This window comes from Poecilia latipinna, unplaced genomic scaffold (genome assembly GCF_001443285.1).
Source record: "Poecilia latipinna isolate Pla-1442-1.1 unplaced genomic scaffold, P_latipinna-1.0 Scaffold2180, whole genome shotgun sequence".
Lineage (NCBI taxonomy): Eukaryota > Metazoa > Chordata > Actinopteri > Cyprinodontiformes > Poeciliidae > Poecilia > Poecilia latipinna.
This window is the reverse complement of record NW_015114796.1, coordinates 13633-36996: the sequence shown is the minus strand read 5'-3', so window position 1 is coordinate 36996 and position 23364 is coordinate 13633. Positions and strand designations below refer to the sequence as shown.

The following is a 23364-nucleotide window of genomic DNA, read 5'->3' as shown; positions in this document are numbered from 1 at the left end:
CAGTGCCATTTACCCACATAGACTGACATACACATCCAATACACATGATTGATTTTATATGCAGTAATTCTCTTTTGTGCAATAAATATACGTATACATTCTGTTCTATTTTAAATTTTGGGGTTCTTGTACCAATTCCTGATGTGGCATTGCAAAATGTCCCAATTGTGGTACTAGTAAATGATTATCTTAATAAAAATATTTGAAATTCAAAACAGAAAACAGAATAATCACCATGAAGCAATGTGTGTTAAATAAATTTGAGTAATAAATGAATCAAAAATTATCCAAGGCCACAAAATTTATTTCAGGTATTTCAAATTACATTAACTATATGTTCAACATTAGATGTTCATACATAAAAATCTTAAGAAGTTAATATGTAAATAGATGGTGAAAACCCATTTTTTTGCCCTTTAAGCAATTTTTCCACATGAATGCAAGTGTAATAAAGTGAACTAACCAAATAAAATAATAATAATAATTTAATAATACTTATAATTAGGTTTGTAAAAGGAGTTTGTGTTTTTGCATTTATTGTTGGTCTGTGTGTGAAGCACAGACAGCTCTTAGTTTGAAGAATCTGTATTTGTCTCTAAATTAAATGTCCTCCAGTTTCCGGTGTCGTTGCTAGGCCACGCCTTCATTCCCTTCACTTCCTGTAAACAACGCAGGGGTAGCAGCCCAGAACCAGTGTGTTCTTGTGTTTTCCATTATTTTCTGGCTCCTCTGTTGTGTTTTTAAAGATGGCTCAGGGTGGAGTGGTTCTGGACAAGGACCAGTTTAACTGCTCCATATGCCTGGACGTGATGAAAAACCCAGTGACCATCCCCTGCGGACACAGCTACTGCTCGGACTGCATCCAGAACTACTGGGACCAAGACGACTTTCTCGGGGTCTTCGTCTGCCCGCAGTGCCGACAGAGCTTTAGCCCGAGGCCGGTGCTTGCCAGGAACACCATGCTCACCGATGTGGTGGAGAAATTCAAGACAACTACGCTCCAGGCTGCCTCGGTGCCGAGGGATAACCGATGTCTGGCCAAAGCTGACGACGTGGAATGTGACGTCTGCACCGGGAGGAAAAGCAAGGCTGTCAAGTCCTGCCTGGTGTGCCTGGCCTCTTACTGCGATGTCCACCTCCAGCCTCACTACGAGTCCGCTGCCTTCAAGAAACACAAGCTGGTGTCGGCCTCCAAGCGGCTCCAGGAGACGATCTGTCCCCAGCATGACAAGCTGCTGGAAGTGTACTGTCGCACCGACAGTCGCTGCATTTGCTACCTGTGTCTGACGGACGAGCACAAAGGACACGACACGGTGCTGGCAGAGGCAGAAACACAACACATTAAGGTAGCAACACGTTACCTCGGTCTGGAATTATCGTATGTGAGTCTAAGTATTTGCTCTGAAAATACTTAGACTCACAAGTCACCTTGATTATGGCGACCTGTGGGTCAGTTTTTTTTTTTTTTAATTTTTTGTAAGAGCCTTGGTTTTATTTTTCAGTCCTAATCATTTCTATGTAGAGACGCATTCGGTCAGAGACTGGATTCAGACAGTTTCTATAGTCGACTGGCTCTGATTAGTGATAAGGAGGTAAAAAGCCATTTCACCCCTCCCCCTCAAAATGCTGCATTATAACGAATACTATTTTCGTTTTGCATCCAGTAGCCTGTTCTTTAACACACATTGTTTTTCACTTTAATGAAATCAGCTAGAGGTTCTGAATACGTGCTTTTTATCAATTATAGGGTAGGGTTAGGTTAACCCTCTTACTCAAAAATTGCTCGAGAGAGGCACCATCCCCTCTGTGACCTTGCCTACATAACCGGGTGCAGATAGTGGAAATCTATTAGAATTTTCTAGACATTTGCACATTTTTAAAGCCATAACTTGCAGAGCGGTTACCAAGCATTAATATAGCAGCAAACAGTACCTCACCAGAACTGTTTACTGTACAGTAAACATCATGATAGGATCAACATACCTGCACTAAAACCGGTTGTGGCAGTGTGATGCACTGGAGTTCATTTTCTTAAGATGGAACTGAGATAAGATTGATGGGATTTAGAAAATACCAGTTGTTTTTGACTTGAACTCCTCAGGGAGTTCAAGAAGGGTCAGAAGGGTCTGACCCTAATTCAGACTGAAATTTGAAATTCAGTGATCTGACCATGGGTGTGAGGAGACATCCTCATAGTCTGAGAGATTCAGAGAATAGTTGGCAGGAAAGATTTGCCCAGTCTGGTCTTTGGGTGGATTTACAATCAGATCTGACTTACTTTTAACAGCCTATTTTTTATAAACACACACCAGAGTAGGGTTGGAGTTAGTAAATTAGTAAATTAGGATTATTAAATGTACATGTAAACCCTGTTGCTCTTTTGTTACTTTGAACAAATTTAATAATAATTTCACCAGACGCTGCACACAAACAAATCCAAAATGGCTGTGAGTTATCTCAACTGATAAACAAAATAAATGACTCTGCTTATTATAAATATCTTTTTTTTTCTTTTTACTGTAATTTAAGGTTTGATATAAAGATGGTGACAGATTTAGTTCTTGTGGGTTTGTTGTCATGTTTCTGAAGCAGTTCAGTTGATTTCTGGCAAAACATGGCATTCAATAGTGTTATTTATTTTTCTTTTATAGGTTTTGCATGAGATGATCATCAGATATTCTGTGGATCTTTAGAAAGGCAAATGGGTGATTTTTTTCATGACTTATGATTTTAAAATATCCCCTAATTCTTTCTTCCAGATGCAGCTTGGTGACATGAGGCAGAGCTCGCAGCTCAAGATTCAGCAAAGAGAGAAAGAGGCACAAGATCTGAGACAAGCTGTTTTTTCTCTCGCCGTAAGATTCTTCCTGTTCAATGATTAATGAGAAAACGTCCCATTACTCAGTACAATACTTAACTTGCTCTTTATTTACACAACAGCTGCTGCAGCTATGTATTCTCATAGAGCAGATGTTTTTTTTTTTTTTTTTTATTTTAAATCTTGCCTCACTCGCTGACTGCTGTGCGTTGGTCTGCGTTTCCCTCTAGCGTTCGGCGCGGGCCGCTGCCGAAGAGAGCGACGCCATCTTTACGGAGCTCATTCGCCAGATAGAGCTGAAGCGCTTTGAAGTGAGAGAGCTCATCAAAGAACAGGAAAAGACGGCCATCGGTGAAGCCGAGCAGCTGCTGGACCAGATCCAGAAGGAAATCGCCGAGCTGAGGAAGAACGAGGCCGAACTTGACCTCCTGTCCCACACTGACGACCCCGTCCAGTTCCTGCAGGTGATTCCTTCAGACTAGTTCTGCGGGCGGTGACTCAGTAGCACTCAGCCTAACGCCGTCTCCTCTCCGTGTCTGTGCTCAGAGTTGTCAGTCCGTTCGTGCCTCACCTGCGCTGTCAGCTTCTCCTTTGCTCAACACGAACCCGAGCCTCTCCTTCAGCCCAGTGATGACAGCCGTGTCCGACTTCAAGGTACTGCTGCAAGAAGTGTGCCAGGGAGGATTTGTCAGCATCTATGAGAAAGGTAGACACACTTCAAGAGGGGTTTTTAAGGGACATTTGTTCCAACCACTGACTGATCTAATGTTTCTCTTTTCTTTTTTTCTTTCTTTTTTTTTTAGTGAAAGATGTTACAATCGTGATGACTCAGAATCCTGAGTCCTCAGAGTCTCAGTGTGACTCTCCTCTCGCTGGTGAGGCTGGGGCAGCTGGGGGAGCTGCACAGATGGAGTCACCAATAAGTGAGCTCGTTAAGATGTCATTTAACCCATTTAGACATGGCTTCTGCATTGATTATATTAAAGATGTACACATATTTGAAATGGGTATATATTTTAAGTCACTTGGGAAAAATCCCACATGATGATAATTGTTGTTTTAATCACAAGTGCTATTTCTATAAAATCAATAGGCCTTCAGCATTTCATATTGTATACTTGATAATTTCATAACTGCCATTTTTATCTATAATTTTTTTAATCAATTATTTCTGATTTGCAAAACTAATACCCAAGCGCTATATACAGTGTAATAATTATTTAATTTAGCATCTGCTTGACAACAAAAACACTTTTTATTTTCACAGGCTTATAAATGCAGGCATAACCAATAAATTAGAATATCATCTGCCAAATTAAAGAGATTCTAAAAATGACAACCTACTTGACTTCAAGCCCACATTTCTGTTTTAAATTTTTTTTTTTATTTGTCTGATGTAATACTCTAACTTTATATGTCATATTTTCATTAACTGCAAGTGGAAAATCAATGCAAATAACAGAAGTAAGAACTTAAAAATATCAGCCTGAGTGTAATTAATCTTAGTGAATTAAGTTAATCATATAAATTAACTTTCCAATAATATTCAAATTTATTTATTGGCTTGTACATTCAGGCCAATGGCTTTAGTTAATGTTAATAAACAAATATTATTAACATACAAACTATTAAAGAAACTTTTCTTACAAAGTAACGATGGGCAGATTTTTCATTCTAGCCCAATAGAAAACGTTGTGTATTTCTATACCGTTGACATTAGCTCTGTTTATTTATTTTTTGTTGTTTTCAAAATTAATCTTTTTTCCTGTTTATGATTATGTAGAGAAAAATCTACCTTGTTTATTGAAAGGCAAAAAGCAAACTCTGACTAATAGCTGTTAAGTCCTATGATTTCAGTGGTTTAATTGACCACAGATTTCATTTTGATATTTTCTCCCCACAGACACCTAGAATATTTTAGATCAGTTCATCATAAATAATGCAAAACCTTCTCTCTCGTTTCGTTTTTCTTATGTGCAGTGCGGTTTCTCTGTCCCACTTAACCAGTGACACACGGATGAGATGTGTGAACACATGAAAACGAGTTGTGTGTTGTGTGTGTGTATGTTACGTTACACCCGTGTACCTGTTTGTGTAATTTGCCGTGTTTTTGTTGTCCTGCTGAATAAAAGATGTTTCCCTCCTAACATTTTCCTTTCAGCCGAAACTCCTCTCTCAGCATGTTTGTTTATCGCACAGTTCGCTGAATCTGCATGAGATTCTGTCAGTTTCAGTTTGGGAGGCTCCATAGTAACTCTGTTGCTCTGTCCTCGCAGTTCTGCCCCCTCCTGGTCTGGACCAACCAGCTGTCAGTCCTCTCAACCCGTTCTTTACCCCGGGACCATTTGCCTTCTCACCGTTTGGTAACTAGAGCCATCACATTAATGTAGCATTTATTCCAAGTCACTGTTACATGCGCTGAAATTTGTAGTAGAAATGTAGATACGGAAAAAGTTATTGATACAAAACAATCTAACATTCAGATGCTTTAACGCGTAGGTAATTCAGCATTGTATTTACAATACAAGTTTTATTTCCTCACATCATTTTATCTCCTGCAGTAAACTGATCAGATTTTGTTGTTTCTGCTGCCTCAGCTTGGTGCAACGTTCCATTTCTTGTTGTGTTTTCTTTTCGCTCAGGTTCCAAACTCGCGACTGGATCCAGACAAAGACACCTGCAGAGACGGCCTCACTCAAGAAGAAGATAAATCCTGCCGGACATCAGACTGAACATCATACACGCACCCACATAACCTGAATATCGTTTCATAAGTCAAGAATGAGACCTTTTTGAATATTTTATCTGTGGACACTAGTTTATTGACTTTAATCAGATATATTTCAGTATTTATTTACAGATGATGCATTCAACTTAGTGTGAAGCAGCTAAAAGCATGAGCAACCTACTTCACTGTATTTCAGTATTGCTAAGAGGGTCACCCTGTGTAGTGATGTGGTTTTATGCTTTTATAAGTATTTTTTTAAGCAGTGCTTTGTGAACAGTTATTTTCTTTTGTAAACTCATTTGTGACACATTAAAAAAACATCATCAGCTTATTTTGAGACTAAAGAATATTTATTCACTGAAGGATTTTATAAACAGTTTCACTTGAAAGCAAAAAGGAAAAGAAAGATGTTTTTTTTTTTTTTTTTTTACTTTTATTTATATGGGATAAATCTCACCGGGAAATAAATCCTAGTTTTCAAAAGAGATCAGCATTATATACAACCCTAAAAGTTACAGACAAAACAACAGTGCAAGTGTATATTAAGGAACAGACTCAAAATGTGTAAGATGAGAACTAATTACAAAGTTGTAGTTAAGAACAGAAGCAGAATCAGATCAGGAAGTTAAAGTCTGTTTAGAGATGATTCCAGGCTGATGGTGCAGAGTAAGAGAAGGTTGTCTTCCTTAATTCTGGATGGACAGAGGGACCACAGAGTGATGATAAATCAGTTAATAGAGACTGTAAACAATAGCAAACTGATTAAAATTCAAAGTAATACAGGGAATGTTAAAGTTGTGCATTTAAGTAAAGGTGTGTCTATGAAAAAGGTTCCTTTAGCTGAACTTTAAAAACCCACCGATTTCTATCCAGTATTAGATAAAGAGTCTTTGTACTTTAGTGTGACAAAAAAAGGAAGAAATTTTAAGAAGGGCATTTCTGAAACTTACTAAAATCTTGAAACTGGCCTGTGACTGTTTGGAAGAGACTGTCTGGTGGTTGGTTCACGTTTTGTTGATCAAACAGAGACATGAGTCAGGGCTTTCCCCTGGGGAAAAAAAAAAAACAAGCTTCATGTTACTTTTAAAGGTCATCTACTATGGCCCAGCCTGGTGTGGGTCTACAGGAGGCTGATCTCTGCTTTCCTCACCTGGGAGGGCCTTTCCCAGGTGTGCCTGGCTGTGATTGGAGGCTTCATGGTGCAGCAGGTGAAATCTGAGATGCTGGTATCTGCTCACCTGTGAGCTACGCCCATCAATGTCCCTTCCTCTTTCAGTTCAATGTTTTGTGTGTGTGAGAGTGCAATGGCAGCCGCAACTATCTCCGTAGAACAAGACCAGTTTTGCTGTCCCGTGTGCCTAGAGGTTCTGCGAGATCCCGTGACCATCCCGTGTGGACACAGCTACTGTCTGGACTGCATTGAGGATTACTGGAACACAGCGAAGCAGAAAGACCATTACAGCTGCCCCCAGTGCAGGCAGGAGTTCAATCCCAAACCCCTGCTGAGCAGGAACACCGTTCTGGCCGAAGTGGTGGAAAAGTTTCTGAAAAGTGAAGTCCAGCCTGCGGCTCAGCACTTGGCGAAACCCGAGGAGGTGAAATGCAGCGTCTGCAAGGGCAGGAAGAACAGAGCCGTGAAATCCTGTCCCCAGTGCCTGGAGTCTTTCTGCCCGGCTCACCTGAAAGGACACGAAGAGCGCTTTCACAGAAAAGGCCACAAGCTGATCCCAGCCACAGATAGGCTGAAGGAGAAGCTGTGCCAGCAGCACGAAAAGCTGCTGCGCCTGTACTGCCTCAATGACCAGCAGTGTGTGTGCTCGCTGTGCGTCAAGGAGAGGCACAAGGGCCACAACACGGTGCCGGTGGTGGAGGAGAGGGCCAATCAGCAGGTGAGTCAGAGCATTTTGTAATAGAGTTTCGGCATGTTTCTGAGATATAATCTCACTAACGGCATCAAAGCATACATTTGATTTATAAGAGAAACTCAATTTTTCCGTTTTCAACGTCTAAGGGTCTTGGTTCAATGTGCTTGATAACCTTTGTAAGGATCACAAAAAAAAAAACCCGTTACTGAGTTAACGACAAAAATAAAAACATTGTGTGTACAGCTTTCAAACACTTCAGAATTTAAATAGGAAAAACAGAAGCCTGCTAAAGTATAAAAGGTACAGATCAAAAGTACGTTTGATTTATCAGGGTTTAATCGAGATACTAAACTCAACATGTAATAATTATAACAGGCTTTTCTAAACAAAAACAAGGAAAGGTTTTCAATGATTTAAGGAAGCAAATTTGTGGCAACAACTTCCTGCAGTAGCTGCTGGCTTTATAACAACTGTTTGCATTGTTTTAAGCATGCTTACTATTCTGAGCTGGGTGTCAGCTCTAGTTTAAATTTTAACCTCTGCACAAAGGCCTTACATGCAAATGACCAATTCAACAAAAAGGCAATTGTTCAAAACTTAAGATTTTTATTGCAAAAATCTAAAGAAAATCCAAAACTACAACAAAAAGTCTGACAACTTGGGGAACCTCTTTAATATTTATTTGCAGTAAATACTTTGCTTTGTTCTTTTACTTTGAACTGAACAAAGTGAATTTAATAGATTGTGACACTTTAAAATGCCTCTGATTGGAAAGAACTTTATGTTTGGAAAGAATTTTGAAAATAGGGTTGGAAGGATGGTTTGAATTAGGTTCAAAATTAGGGTTTGATGGAGAGTTGGAATTGGGGTTGGAGACGGTTGGTTTCCGAACCCTCAGAGACAGTGGGCCAGTTTTTTTTTTTTTTTTTAAACTGAACATAATGGAAGCAAAAACTTGGAGTGTTTGAAATCTGTAAAAGATACAAAAAGCTAAAATACACAGAAGTAGTTGAATGACATGGCTACATTTTAAAGTTTGAATGGAGTTTCCAGCTGAAAGTACATGTAAGTGAAAGAGTGCAACATTTTTATCAGAATTCTTCAGAAATTATGGGATGTTCCATTCAATTTCAATGGGGCCCAAGCTGATCACAAAAAGCTGAATATTTCATAAACTGCAGAAGATGTCAATGCCAAAAGAAACAGTCAAAATGACCTGAATAAACAGAATATGGTAAATGTTGACTGGCTGAGGTACCATAAGTATGCAGAAGTATTTCAATTATGTAAGAAAAAAATGTGGAGGAACTAAAAACTGTACATTTCTTACCTAATTAAAATAAAAATGGAGAACCAATAAAAAGTCAGGCCTAAAAGTCTACAAACAGGGTTGGTAAGTTTATATTCTATGCATCTATATGTTTTTTTTTACCCTGAAAATTAGTTTGGTCACTAAAAGTCACAATAAATTACAATAAAAGAACATTACAATAAGAGGGCTAGTTTAGAAATCTTTACAAAAAGAATTTTATCTTAGTGAGAAGACGACATTAATCAGTGATAAAACATATTTGAAAGTAAATTTGTATTCAGGTTTTTATCATCTAATCTGACCAAAAGCAATGGAAAACAGCTTGGCTACTTCTAAAATGTATTTTTGTAATGTTTTGAGTAAAATAAGTTACTTTGTAAATAACAGACAAGCAGCATATGAGCAAACCGAGACAACAACCAAATTTAGTTTATCATTTTTGCTTTAGTCTGTGATAAAGTTCAATTAACAGCATCATTACAGCTTTAACATGTTTTAGTGGCATCAGTAACAAAACTTTGTTTTAAACAAAAGATGTTTAACGTTTAAAGTGTTAATCACATACTGTGAACCAATGTTTTTACTCAGTTACCATGCTGATCCACGTCTAAAGTTAACTTTTAAAATGATTCTGGTGTCCTTCCTGCTCAGATAAGCTCTGTTAATAATTTAGAGGCAAGTCCTTTAAAAATAACTACAGCAGCAACAACCAATAGTCTGAGACTCCAAATTTTTATAAAATGGTTTGTATGAGTTTGCAGGAACATTTTCTGGACTTTGTTTTGGATAGAATTCAAATCAAAGAGAAAATACTTATTCAATTTTTTTTATACCTAATACAGTGTCTGTACCTTCATCTCCAGAACATATGCTGCTCCTATATCCTTCTGCTTATGGAATGACAAAGCTCAGTAATGCTTGCGGTTCATAAATAAAACATTAGGATGACTCATTTTCTATCTCTGGGGAGTCAGAAATTCAGGAGAATTAACAATGAATGTTAAATGTGTTGTCTGAGAAGCTTAATATAACCCTAGCATCATGTGAGGCCTTCAGGATGTAAAATATTTAACACACAGCTGATGGATCAAAACCTTTCCAGTGTAACTCAGTGCTTTGCCGAATCAAAATGTTCCACTCTGAAAGCCAACCTTGGAATAAATTCTTTCCCTATAAAGAGAGAGATGGTCCCATGTGATATTTATCTGTTGTATTCTTAGAAAAAACTCAAAGAAACTTCTTTGAAGTCGGTACAGAAATTGAAGGACGCAGAGAAGGAACTGAGATACGCCATACGATACATGAAGGTGAGATCAACTGCATACACAAGAGGCTGCAACGTTCTTTCTGTACAATGCAACACAAAAAAGAGAAGTGGTTTTCCAGGTAAATAAAGAACTTTAACCTTTCCAGCATTCCGCGGAGGCTGTGGTGGAGGAGAGTGAAAGGATTTTCTCCAAGCTGATTCGATCCATTGAGAAACAAAGCGGAGAGGTGAAGGAGATGATCAAATCCCAGGAGAGACTGGTGGTTGGTCAGGCCGAGGAGATGCTGGAGAAGATCCAGAGGGAGATGGCTGAGCACCGGAGGACCGAGGCCGAGCTGGAGAGGCTGTCTCGCTCGGAGGACCACATCCACTTCCTCCAGGTATGGAAGCGGAACTTATTGCTATTTGATGTGCATAATGGTGATGTCTGGGGGGTTGGGGTCAATGTTCTGCCCAGGAACACCTCAACATCTGGCGGGGTGGAAGCTCACCTCAAATCTTCAACTCCTCTAAAGGCAGAAAGCTACATCTCCCAACAGAGCTGCATTTCTATGCCAGATTTTTGCCTTCAGAAACCATAGGTTACAAGTCTTTTTCTCAGTTTTAAACAAAGACGTTACTTAAAAACTAACATTTTAGTTTCTGAAAATTCATCATTTTTCAATGCTAAACTATAAAAGTATTTCAAGATTGTCACAAATTTACCCCACTAACTTGCACATACCGGATTGTCCTGAACACACTGTTGCCATCTAGTGGTTAAAGTTAAGCCCATTTTGCAATCAATTTTTTAATAAAATTCAAATTAACTTTCTACTGAAGTCAGCATATGCATGATTAACAAGGGTTAAGCAGCCAATTGTAAGATCTATCGGAGCAGATTGAACCAGCGACTATTCCTTCTCTGTAATTAATAGTTGGAAGAGAAGAATATCAAAAGGATAGGAGTGTATCTGTGGTTTTATCATAACCACAGGATATTTTTTTTCATGTTATTAGCAGCATATTATACAACTCAATTTCAGAGTTGGATAATATTCCTTCCGTCCTGAAAATGGGAATTCAATAAGACGTTTGAAAACTAGTTTGACATCCTTAACAGAAAATCAGCAGGCTGGGTAAACTGATGTCCTGAACTCTTTTCCCCAGTTAAGACAACCAGACGGTTCAGAAAATAAATGCCAAGCTAAATGAGAGTTAAGGTTTACTTACTCTGGTGCTTAAAGTGGAGACAAACTACACATTTTAACTCTTGAATAATTTCGCCTCCATAGACATTTTCATTAAGAATTTGATTTTACAATACAGTTAAAAAAAATTTGCATTTAAAAATCAAATCTGTGATTCAATTATCTTCACACCTCTGCAGAAATGCAGGTCTCTCCATTTTCCCATGAGGACTGTGGAGATGCCCAACACGGATGCCCTGACGTATTTCATGTATAAAACAATGAGAGACGGCCTGGGCGACCTGAACGGAGGCCTGGAGGAAACACTTCAAAGGGAATTCAGCAGAGTTTCTGATAAAGGTATGTCCATTTTAAATATTTATCGTCTTGCAGGATTTTGGAATAAACTTTTTTTTTTTTTTGCATTTCTAGTGAACTCACTGAAGGAGAGCATCAATCCAAACATCAGTGAAAAGACCAAAGGTGTGGCTATTCATGAGTGCACGGAGATATTTTCAGATGATTTCGTTGAAGTGGCTGCTAAGCATCTCTCTCTCTCTCTCGACAGCTAGAGACGCCGACATTCCTTACACCACAGAACCGAGGAAAAGAGCTGATTTTCTTCAATGTGAGCACAAATGTTTGATTTAATTTAACTATGTCTTCTGTAGCCGATAAGATTAGATTATGTTCTCTTCTCCAGATTACAACGACTTGACGTTGGACATGAACACGGCCAACTCCTACCTGAGCGTCTCCGACAGCCGGAGGTCGGCGACGACCCGCATAGAGCCGCAGCCCTACCCCGACCACCCGGACCGCTTCACCAGCTGGGCCCAGGTGTTGTGCAGAGCCGGGATAGCGGGCCGATGTTACTGGGAGGTGGAGTGGGCTGGGAGTGGGGGGGTCTCAGTTGGCATCTGCTACAAGAACATGAGCAGGATTGGAGGAGGGAGCGACTGCAAACTGGGCCATAACTCTAAATCCTGGAGCTTAGACTGCGTCAACACCACCTGCTCGTTCCAGCACAACAAGGAGAGCGTTGCCATCACGACTCCCTGTGGGAGTCGGATAGGAGTGTATCTGGATTTCAGGGCCGGGACTCTAACGTTCTACAATGTTTCTGATTCAATGATTCTGCTCCATAAGGAGAAGACCACATTCACCCAGCCGGTGTACCCGGGGTTTTGGGTCGGCTTGGGCTCTACACTGAAGGTGTGCTCTCTTTAAACTAGAATCCTGCTTTAGTAGCACTTTAGAAGTTGTCTCGTAAATAATTATATAGAAATAAAAGACAAATTTATGCTCTAAGTTCAACTTTATTAACCCCACAAGCTGGGAGCAGCATCAAGACTTTGGTATTGAAGGTTAGATCTTGTTGAAGGCAGCGACATCTACACTCTGGACCTGCAGAGAAACACACAGTTACTTGGGTCACAAATGTATTCATATGTACATTTTTTTTAAAGAAATAAAGATGAACTTAAAAGCAGGGAAAGTTTTCTTTTTCCTTCCAAGTAATCAGAAAATGCGAGTTAACTGAACTACAATATCTGTACCAACAGGTTTGCTTACATTTAGCAGCCATAAAGTTCAGAGCAGAAAAAAGCAACGGCTTTTTTTGAAGTTTGCATCTGCCCATTCTTTCCAAAAATGATTACAGTTCAAGTTGAAGAATCAAAATAATGTCCATATTGAATCCCTTTTTTTGTGAAACATCCTCATTCAAGATTTTCATGCATTTTCTTCAACCGTCCAGTCCCTGATAAACTAACCCCACAGCATGACGCTTCCATCACCATGTATCACAGTGGAGATCTTAGCTTAGTGTTTGCTGTGTCACATAATTTATTACTCTAATTGTTTTCGTTTTGCCTCTTAAGAAAAAAAAAAATCAGATTTGCAGAGAGCATGGCTAAAAGCTGTCCGATTCCCTCAGAAACAGCCGTTAGCTGCAGAGACTGTGGCTGATCTCTGAAAGTTTCTCAAAAAAACGTTTCACAATCCGTCTTTGTTTAATGTTTCCTAAAACTTCTGAGATCTTCACAGAAAAACTGGATTCATACGGAAATGTATATTACACACAGCTGGACTACTGGCTAATAAGGCAACTCCTAAAAGCAGTTTCATAGGATTTTATTTAGTCTCTTCTATTTAGAGGAAAGTTTATGCATTACTTTAGGTGCCAAATGTTTAGGATATGCATCACAAAAACATTTAAAAACACTACTGTATTTCCTGCCCTTCCCAGTTATGCTCTGCTTTGTGTTGATCTGTAAAGTGGAATCCCATTAAAATTCACTGAAGTTTGTGCTGTTAAAGGCCTTTCGTACATATACAAAGAATGAAATCAGATTACCGCAGTGCACAGCTTCATTACGGGGCAGTAGGCAAGATCAAAACATGCGAAGAAACCACAAACAAGGTTAAAAATAACTTACATAATCCTCAAACTTGGTGATCTCCTCCTCCAGGATGTCTGTGCCGACCTTGTCATCCTCGACCACACAGTTGATCTGCAGCTTCTTGATGCCATAGCCGACTGGGACCAGCTTCGAAGCCCCCCACAGGAGCCCGTCCATCTGCACGGAGCGCACACACTCCTCCAGCTTTCCCATGTCGGTCTCATCGTCCCACTGGGTGAAGATCAAGAGCAAACGTCATCAGAACTCTAAGCAGTGTGCATTCGGTGACCGGAGTGCAGATGTTTGCTCACAGGCTTGACGTCCAGCAGGATGGAGGACTTGGCGATGACGGTGGGTTTCTTTGCTTTCTTGGCGGCGTAGGCTTCCAGTCTCTCCTGCTTGAGGCGTTCGGCCTCCTCATCTTCCTCATCGCTGCCAAACAAGTCTATGTCGTCATCGTCATCGTCGCCGCCATTTGTCACATTTACCTGTTTGACTGGAGCTGCTTGTACTGGAGCAGCCTGCACATTTTAAAAAATAAGGGATAGAGGGGAAGAAGAAAAAAAACAACTCAGAAACGACTTCCTCTTATTCTACATGACAAACATAAAAAGATAACGATATGTTGGGTCAGAAAATTTGAATTATGATATCAAATACGTTGTTAAACAACAACAAAACGGCAGGAGACAGTGGCGTGTTGTTGGATCTACCTTAGCACAGGGGGCAGCTGCCGGTGCAGGGGACTTCTCCAGGAAAGCCACTCTGGACTCCAGCTTCTGCAGAGCTGCCCTCATGTCCTCGACCACTAACATTCAAATAAGATCACATCAACTGCTGGTTTCTTTTCACATGACAAACTCTTAAAGCTTATATTTTAAATATGATGGCCAAGCGTGATCAACCCTAAACAACGAGTAGTCGGACGGAAACACCACACCCGCGAGGCAGAGTCAACGTCTGATTAGTTTAAAACGAGGTGAAGGCCAAAGAGGTAATAAGTCTCTTTGGCGAAATAGCTGTGGGCGTTCAGATTTGGCCCGTGAGCCTTGAGCTTGACATTTGTGCATTAGGAGGTCTGGTGTTGTAACTTTTCCTTCACAATGAAATTTTATCCATCTTTCATTTTATGAGTAAAACGTTTAATCTTAGGTGTTTACTTGTAAATAAAAACTTGTTTTTCCCCAGAAATACTGCTCAAACATCCATTTGAAATAACAAAGCATCCGAAAAGCCAGTCTATTTCTTTTCTTCCCAGCTGTAATGGGTTTCAGCAGATTCTTTGTTAAATGAAATTGGCAGACAGTTGCCTTAGGATTATTGACAGCTGCAAGAGGAGTTAGATTGAGCCAAACCCACAAACATTTTGTAATCATTTTGTTGCACAAACAGGTAATAGCCTTGAAGTAGGCAAAAAGCTTCGATATCGGAAAACAACAAAAAACCTTTGTGCAGAGTCTGGTTCTCCAGCTCCAGGCTCTTCATGCGTGTAACCAGCTCCTGGTCTCCTGCTCCATGAGAGGACGACTGTGGGGACAAAAAAGAAAAACAACGAAAATTAGCACCAAGACTTGCACAGAAAAATGAACAGAGACCTTAAATCTGAAGAGAAGCATGCAAAGGATGGTTTAAAAACAAAATCATGCACGACTACAATTGATGACACAAACATGCTTCTGGGTTTCACACAAGATCCATGTAGAGGAGGAAACGGTCCAATAATTCCTGCATGCAGATAGTAATGCCTCCCGCTTCAGAAAATTTGCCTAATATGCCAGCAGGCGATCTTTCGTTTCAGAGCAAATGACGGACTCAACATTCGTTACATTTGAGAAATGGACAGGAAATCTGTCAGATTCTTGCTGTAATGTCCTCAAAGAGTTTTTCGATTCATAATCAATTGAGGAATCTTTCCGAAAGTCATTATGACTATTGGATATTTGATCCCTGTTGCTTGTCAGATTAAAATAAAGTCACATTGAGCAGCAACCTGCATGACATTCACAGGCACTGTTACAACTGATCATGCGTCACCTTCCCAAACAATGGCTTGGAAACAGACATAGTGACAGGAGGAGGCAGAAAAAACAAGAATCCACAACCATCCAGCAGCTGTGGGTCAAACTCAGTGTTTCAGTCATGCAGCATTCCTGGGACTGAAAACCAACCTGGATGAGGACAAACTTACATTTCTGTGCCTCGGTTTCTGCTGGCGACCTTTGGCATGCTGCGCCGTTTTTCCCTGCCCCCCCTCCCGCAGCAATACAGAAGAAGTTAAAAAAGGCAGGAAAAACTCAGGAGTAGCTAGACAGATGCTGTACGGTTTACATGCGAGGTTCTCAACGTTCATGTTCAATGGTCCAAGTCTGATTTTTAAGTGAGGGTTAAAGGTTCACTGCCACTGGGAATAAGAAATTCCGCTTTCATAAATGTGCTCATTTACATTCTTGGAGTTAAATTGTAATTCCTTAATTTCACCTGAAATTTTTACTCGATAGCCATTAAGAGGCAAGTATAGCAAGTGTGTTTAAGCCATCACTAATAATCACATTCAAAATGCTTTTTGTTGACCAGTATTTTGACCCTACCACTGTCCATCTGTATGTCCTCTGCTCCAAGTCTGGATTACCGAGGTCTTATTAGGATCCTATAATGTTCTAACACTCAACCTATTCATTTGTTTCTAAACTCAACATATAGTGCAACAAGAAGTTAGTAAACTTGGATCTCACTTTGCTGAGGATCTCTGCAACGGGAGATGTTTGCTGAGGTGCAAGGGTGACATTACTTGCCCTCTGTTTTGATATGCCTTGTTGATAATTGTTTAGTTTTTGTTCTAATGAAATAAGTGTGTATAATGTGCTGGAATGGTGGGCTGTACTGGACTCGGGTCTCTCTCGCAGAGCTGTCTGAGCATTGTGGACTTTGAAAATCACTGGAGCTGCATAGCCACAATATTTTTGAACAAATTTTATTACTGAAAGATAATATTTTGAAACTTTATAATGCATTTCTAAATTACATTAAAGATGAGAATATGGGCTTATTGCTAGCATTTACAAATTTATTTACATTTTATGTGCATTGGTGTTGTTTAGAACAACTGAAGCGTAGCTACAGTTTTAAACAGTTGACTTTTAAAAAGGATACAATCCCTTTCAAGCTTATTTTAAAATGGGACACAAAGGTTTTCTTCAATAGAAGCCACATTATTTAAGTTCCAACAACATTTGGTTTGTACTCTCAAGATTCAGTCAGGTGAGTAGAGTAGCCAAAGATACCCAAAGGTTAAGTTTATTTTTATTTGAGTAGATGTAAAAAAAAAAAAAAAAAAACTCTAGTAAGTTTCATCATAACATCTGATTTAATCTGGAGAAAAAAAGCAATATGAGAAAAATATACTTGTGTCAATTCTGGTAACACATTTCTAAATCTACTTATGTTCACCGTAAAACTTTGTAATGCTTAGGTAATTTCTATTAGAACAGTGCAAACCACCTCCAGTGGTAAATACTTTTCAGAGTATATTCACTTAACCTCCACATAACAGCGGGCTCGGCAGATTGAAAACACGATCTCACTGCAACACAGACTGTGTTTGGTGCAGTCTTGGTTAAGACTGCTTGTTCTTAATTCAGTGACATAACTAGAGGTAGGTAGTCAGTATATGTTCACATTTTTTGAAGCGGTTTTGCATTTCCTGAGGGGAAAGTCACCTGAAGTTGCTGATGAGAAAACATTTTAGTAAACCGACTGCTGATTAAAGTTTTCTCACTGCTGATCTTTTTAAAACCTAAAATCAAAATCCCCAAAGACACTACCCCATGGACTTTAATGAAACAAAAACCCCACCCCACTGTTAACAGGCCTGTGCAGGAAGCTGGGAGGGTCTGACAAGCCGAGGCAGCTGCCAAACCCACCTGACCCTTCTCACTTTGACGAGCCGCTTCTAAATCGAGAGCCCCGACTAACATGCAGGCAGGCAGGCAGCTGCCGCAGGCTGCCGACCGCTGTGACAGACGGTGATGTAAGCGTTGCCAACACCGGCAGGGATACGAGTAAGGAAATCTGTGCAGCCTGTGACTGATTTATAAACAACTCGTTGCCGGCAGATTGAGAACACATGAAAGCCCTTTCCTAGCGGGAGTGGGCTTTTAGCGCTAAAGAGGTTGCTACCTGTTGCTGCTGCTGGGTGGTGGGGCCGTTTGCTCCCTCGTAGAAGCGCTTCTCCGCTTCATCGTAGCGGTGTTTGTCGAACCAGATGTTCTCTGCGGCGAGGCACTGCAGTCCACTCATGTTGGTACTGTGACGGAGTTAAAGAAAGAATGATGAAAACACTTTAAAGGCTTATTTGCTTACAGTCAAAGTAAAAGGGGGTTTGTCGCTGTTGCAACGAGGACAGAGGGGGTCGTCACGGGTTACAACACCATGCAGTTAAAGATGGACTCCATGATGGGATGTGAGGAAGGCGTTCAAAGCTTGAGACATGTTATGTTTATGAAGCCAAAATAAGATAAAAAGAAATAATATATCAAATAGCTGAAAGAAGCTAACAAGGTCCATCTCCTATTTGTTTGCTGATGGGTTACAACAGCAGGCAGTGACACATTCCTCAAATAAACAGAGCTGCATCGTCTGCAAAAACTGGATTAGCAAACAAAAGACTGCCTGCCAGTAAAAACACCACTCACTTTTTTTGTCAAACATATCAAAAGGAAACCCCATTCAGCCAGCCATGTTGGCTGTGGCTCTGGGTCAGTTCGCTCCTTTGCCAGTTTGTTGACATATGCCGTTTCACCTCCTGCTACTTGGTTTAATAGCTGCAAATCAGAGCTGCCCAATAGATTGTATCAAGTCATCGCAACGTCCCCATTGACTGCAATATTCAGTAAAATGTTAACGTTTGACCAGTTTGATATACTCAGACATCTCCACCCTATTTGAGCAATATTAAAGAGATAATACCTGATAAAAAAACTAAATGACTTCCTGAGGATAGATATCGTTTACTGGCATCATAGCCACATTTTCTTTCAGCACACTAAAATAGTCAAAGATTACTTTAAATCCTCAGTTATCAAAACGGGTACAAATGTTCTCCAGTGGCAATAAATTAAAATCAGTATGAAATGTCCCGCAGTCGACAGTTCAATTTCAAATCCAAGACTAAGCAACCAAAAATTGCAAAACAGAGGAGCGAAATGACCAGCAACTTTAGCTGTACATCACATTACTTATTATGACCTCAGCAAGAATGACATCCACTGATAAAATAAAAAAAAAATCTGTTTTAACATAAGTTGGCATGCCTGAAAATAAAAAGCCAGACAATAATGCAGACAGACAACAGTTTCCAGAACTACAACACACAAATCAGGTTGCGCTCATTCTCCGTGCGAGGGGTGTCATACTTGTCCCATCGTGGCCTGCCTTCGGTCTCGGAGATGCCCCTTTTCCTCGGGTTCGGCCTCCTGCTGCCCTTGCCCCCCTGCTCGGTCTCAGAGGAAGTGCGATTGCGACCTTTACCCAGCTGACGATGAGGGGTACCAGAGGCCTTCACGGTCATGACGCCTTGACCTTCATCCTGCTGTTGGTCGTTGTTGCGTCTGGAGTGGAAGGTCAAAGTTCCTTTAGTGCTTGGGCTCCGAGGAGACGACGACAGAGGCCCGTTTCCATTGGAGGCAAGTCGCCGCTGGTAGTCGCCCTCAGCTTGCTCATAGGCTGTCCGGTTGTACCATACCGCCTCGGCCTGCATACCCTGGAGGATGGGGCTTCGACCGTAGGAGCCACTCGCCTCCACAGAGGAACCCAGATGCTCCTCTTCGGCCCCTGAGCTCTCAGATTGAGACAGATTTGGACGACGTCTCAACCTCCCAAACTGGACGTTGTCTCCGATAATGATTCCTCGCTCCACGGTGGGAACATTTCCCTGCCTGAAGCCCCCAACTGGGGCACCACTTTGAGGGACTCCACGCTGTTGATGGGTTTGATCCATTCTTCTGTCAAGGCCGTCTCTTCTTTACTGACTTGCATTTCAAAGGGCAATAAAAATTAAGAACCAACAGATGGAAGCGCAATACAGTGCCATGAAAAACTAACCAGTTATGCTCGTCTGTCGCAAAAAAGTTTTTCGGATCAAACTAATTTTAATGAGGCAAAGATAACCTGTGTAATACAAAAAAAGTGCAGTTTTCAAATGATTCTATTAATTAGTGACGGAAAAAAAAAGGCTACCAAAACAACCCTATGGACCAACGGATGTTCTGGTCCACCATGACAGTTTTGTCTTCCATGCATTTCTGATTCCAATCAGTTTTTCTTGTCACATTGTTCTCAGATTAGCTGTACATCACATTCAGGGCTGAATGTCTTGTCTTTCCTTGGGGGGACACCATACACACATGTGAAACATGTTAAATTTCCCCCATTTACGATTGGAGTGGTCATGACGTCCTTCTGCAAGGACCATGTCACTTAGCACACCACAAACAATGGGAAAATCTCTAATTTAGAGACGTCCGATAGCCAGAAGGCGTCGTTAAAGATTTTCAGAAGGGAAAAATTAGGAGAACAATTGGCATAAAAATCTTGTCAAAATCTTAAACCAAAGGCCCATTTCACATTTGCCAAGTAAATGTCTTGATGAACCTCAAGACTTTTGGGAAAATATTTGGTGGACAACAAGACACTCTGAAGGCCAAGCTTTTAACAGGTCAATTTGTGTCCCGTCACGTGGTGAAGATGTAGAAGACTTGTTTTTGAAAACGCCAGATGGCAGTTGTTGCAGCCAAAGCACACGCAACCAATTCTATCTAGAAGGAAGTTCCTTTTTACAAGGGGAAAAACTGGTTATTTTTCCATTTTAATGAAATAATTAGCTTTTTGTATTTACTAAGGTTATCTTTGAGACATTTAAATATGATAATCCGCAGAATTTCAAGTTGGAAAGGAGGCAGAGAAAAAACTTTCACAGCACTGTATTTGTATGAAATTAGCTTTTTAGCTTTTAAGAGTAAAGCCTGTTAGACTCATAAGAAAAAGCTTGTAAAGAAGCAGAAATGGGGGTTAAGTGAGGCTGAGATTAATCAGAGATAATGACATTATTTTCCAAAAGCAAATAATAAAATATAAAAAAGGGCAGCAAAGCTTAAGTTACTCAGGTACTTTGGAACAGCTCCCATCACTTCTGGTGTCCCTCAAGTTTTCATCTTGGGCCCTTAATTATATTCGTCACCTCTGGGTTTGGTGTAATAGGAAAAAAAAAAATCTCAGACCATCTCTCTAGTCTTCATGACCCCTTTCCACTTTCTTTTACTTATAAAGATACATAGATAATTATTGTGGCATTCAATAATACTTTAAAGTAATAAAACTTGACTTAATCATCAATAATTTGCCACTTATTGTATTTATTTTAGTAGTGATTGATCACCAATATGTAGGCTGCAGGTAGTGGAAGATACAGTAGCTGAATTTATTGATTGCAAAAAGAATAACCACAAATTAACCATCATTACCCTTATCTCACATTCATTATAAATACAAAAGATGAGTGTTTACCATTTCAGGCTAATAACTACTTTTTTCCCCTAAAGAATATTTTATCAGTGACTTTTGATAATTTTTTTTAAAGTTTCAACATAAAGGACAGAATTACACCAAAACGTTAACATTTAAAAACATTATATCCAACTTATTTCTCAAAATGAAAATATGATCCTGGGACCATTTGATTGGTCTTTTAATGCCTTTTTCAGATTAAATTGATTTTGATATCAAACATAGTTAGTGACAGCTTGGAACCATTGCATTTTACGGAGGCTCCCTCACTATGAAGATCTTACACTGGGCCCCTGGCAGTATAAGGGAGTCTAGGGAGTCAAAATGTATTTGAATATTCCTTAAGCAGAATGTTAAACACAAAACATAAATGGTGTGAAAAAAAACTGGCAGCTTCGTTAGATGTTTTAATAGCTAAGCTTTGTCCAAGCTTACGGACAGCACACAAATTTAAAGCAGTGCATATAGACACTAACTGTACTAGACTGAACTAGTTTTAAGTTTGCATTAGTTGCAGTGTTTAAAGTTTGCAACCAGGTTGTCAGCATATCGGCTAAAAATAAGCAATTTTAAACCCAAAAACTTACCCCAGGAATCTGGAAAGATGCTAGTAAGAGAATGAAAATGGTTATCATAAACAGGACGGGTATGCAAATGTAAAGCGGCTTTCCATAACATTATGGAAAATAAGGAAGAAACGTGACCAAGAGTAGTACCAGCAACATCCAAACACCATAAATATAACTATAAAAATCCATATTGTATTTCCCCTGTAGCTTGTGCCTGGTTTGACTGTAGGCAGCACAAGTTTTTGACAGCGTCGCCAACTTGTGTTTGACCACGTGGCGCTTACAAACTTCAAAATCAGGACAGATCAATGGTTTAGCCAACAACACCCATTCAGACATTAACGGGGGGCGGAAATTTCACTTCGCCACTTACTTTTGGTTTTATTCGACGTTTTATGGTTTAGGGATTCTTCAACTGCGTGCCGCCACAGCTGTAATCCGACGGTAGAAGAGGACTGGCATTAACGGGAGGCCTGTATTCTTCCGCGGCAGAGGGGAGGACAGTTTGGTCTTTCTACCATTTTATCGATGAGTTTTAAAACTTTGATGGACATTTCTATGTAATATGTTATTGAAAATAAAATTAAAACGATTTCTAAGAACAGTGATCATATACAAGATTTTACAAAATATCGCATTATTGGTATGATCCATTTTGTGGAAACCTACGATTCCCATGATGCTTCACGACGAAGTACGGAAGTAATAGTACAGATTGAATGGTACAGATTTTGGTAAACTTGATAATAATTTGTAACTTATCTAAGTAGTGAAAAAAAACAAAGCATCGTATGTACTGAATTTAGAAAAGTGTGGAACTTGATTTAAGGATTTTGGAGGAACTGAGAGTTACCTGTTTTTGCATGTATCCACTTTTCAACTGAATGAAATATATCCATCCATACTCAGAGGCAAATAGAGGTAATACTGCGAGTATGTCTACATAGTGGTGTCTGTTATATATAATGTAGTCATTCGTCCCACGCTTGACTGAGAATCAGTGTCCTTTACCATTTTTTTTATATGGTGCTCTAATGCAGACTGACTGCTTCTTTCATGACTTTTTACCACATTGAATTGATTTGTTACATAAGCTAATTTAAGAGCTGCTTCTGACACTGAAATTTGACATCATGTATGTTCAACATGTTTGACAGCTTCAAAACAGTCAGAAATCTAATCTCAACAAACCCCAATAAATATATCTTATAACATGTTTATGAAATTAAAAGTTGATCCACTATATATTTTTCATTTCATCTCAAGTAGCTTTTATAAATCTACAGATGCAGACATGCAGAAAAGTGTTTCATTGTAAAGCAACTGTCTTCAGCACACTTGCATGCCTTTATGGTAGACTAACTAAAAATAATAATAATTTTAAAAAGATTGGCTTAAACAGTATGAACATATTTGTTGGCACCCTTAAAGAGATTATAAATCCTTCCAGTCAACTGTGCAATTTGGTATCACTGTGTGGCACCACCAGACAAAGAAGACAAGAGCCGTCTGATTAGCTCAGAAAGAAGATTGTAGATGTTAAAGGTAGCGATCACAAAAATATCTTTAAGCAGCAAATGTTCCTCTGATCACAGGTGTTCATATATTTAAAGAAGCATGAGCTTAAGTTGAAGCTTAAGAGGGATGCAACTTTAGCTTGATCGGGCAGGT

The 23364-nt window shown here is 39.8% G+C and overlaps 2 protein-coding genes, 1 long non-coding RNA gene and 1 pseudogene across 5 annotated transcripts; 2 read left to right on the top strand and 2 right to left on the bottom strand.

Annotated features, from left to right (window-relative positions):
• Nucleotides 1-633: 633 nt before the first annotated feature.
• Nucleotides 634-5603, top strand: ftr67 (finTRIM family, member 67). Its single transcript, XM_015017714.1, has 7 exons — nucleotides 634-1346; nucleotides 2760-2855; nucleotides 3049-3282; nucleotides 3365-3524; nucleotides 3622-3741; nucleotides 5095-5181; nucleotides 5461-5603. Exons 1-7 carry the CDS (start codon nucleotides 747-749, stop codon nucleotides 5526-5528), a joined length of 1365 nt encoding a protein of 454 aa, XP_014873200.1. The 5' UTR covers nucleotides 634-746; the 3' UTR covers nucleotides 5529-5603.
• Nucleotides 5604-5874: 271 nt separating this feature from the next.
• Nucleotides 5875-6784, bottom strand: LOC106936607 (uncharacterized). Of its 2 annotated transcripts, XR_001422172.1 has the most exons (3): nucleotides 6697-6784; nucleotides 6497-6594; nucleotides 5875-6238 (listed from the first exon to the last, which is right to left on the bottom strand). It is a non-coding gene; the product is annotated as an uncharacterized LOC106936607 (long non-coding RNA). The 2 variants fall into 2 exon arrangements; XR_001422171.1 differs by having other exon boundaries at nucleotides 5875-6594.
• On the top strand, nucleotides 6588-12409 carry LOC106936604 (E3 ubiquitin/ISG15 ligase TRIM25-like; annotated as a pseudogene).
• Nucleotides 12410-12462: 53 nt separating this feature from the next.
• On the bottom strand, nucleotides 12463-22171 carry LOC106936605 (elongation factor 1-delta-like). Of its 2 annotated transcripts, XM_015017711.1 has the most exons (10): nucleotides 22067-22171; nucleotides 21712-21731; nucleotides 18976-19590; nucleotides 17741-17867; nucleotides 15753-15815; nucleotides 15010-15091; nucleotides 14278-14372; nucleotides 13876-14085; nucleotides 13601-13795; nucleotides 12463-12566 (listed from the first exon to the last, which is right to left on the bottom strand). In XM_015017711.1, the coding sequence occupies exons 3-10, from the start codon at nucleotides 19557-19559 to the stop codon at nucleotides 12528-12530; spliced, it is 1395 nt and encodes a 464-aa protein (XP_014873197.1). In that variant the 5' UTR covers nucleotides 19560-19590; nucleotides 21712-21731; nucleotides 22067-22171; the 3' UTR covers nucleotides 12463-12527. The 2 variants fall into 2 exon arrangements, with proteins under 2 accessions (XP_014873197.1, XP_014873199.1); XM_015017713.1 differs by lacking the exon at nucleotides 15753-15815.
• Between the last annotated feature and the right edge of the window lie 1193 nt (nucleotides 22172-23364).

Bases quoted from the DNA above. Each gene is read 5' to 3' on its own strand.
- ftr67 (XM_015017714.1), top strand. From the start codon at position 747: ATGGCTCAGGGTGGAGTGGTTCTGGACAAGGACCAGTTTAACTGCTCC. The intron at 3,525-3,621 runs GTAGACACACTT...TTTTTTTTTTAG, and splicing joins TGTCAGCATCTATGAGAAAG to TGAAAGATGTTACAATCGTG. The intron at 5,182-5,460 runs GTAACTAGAGCC...CTTTTCGCTCAG, and splicing joins ATTTGCCTTCTCACCGTTTG to GTTCCAAACTCGCGACTGGA.
- LOC106936605 (XM_015017711.1), bottom strand. From the start codon at position 19,559: ATGGATCAAACCCATCAACAGCGTGGAGTCCCTCAAAGTGGTGCCCCA. The intron at 15,816-17,740 runs GTAGCAACCTCT...TTGCTGCGGGAG, and splicing joins CCACCCAGCAGCAGCAACAG to GGGGGGCAGGGAAAAACGGC. The intron at 13,796-13,875 runs GTGAGCAAACAT...ATCTTCACCCAG, and splicing joins TCCTGCTGGACGTCAAGCCT to TGGGACGATGAGACCGACAT.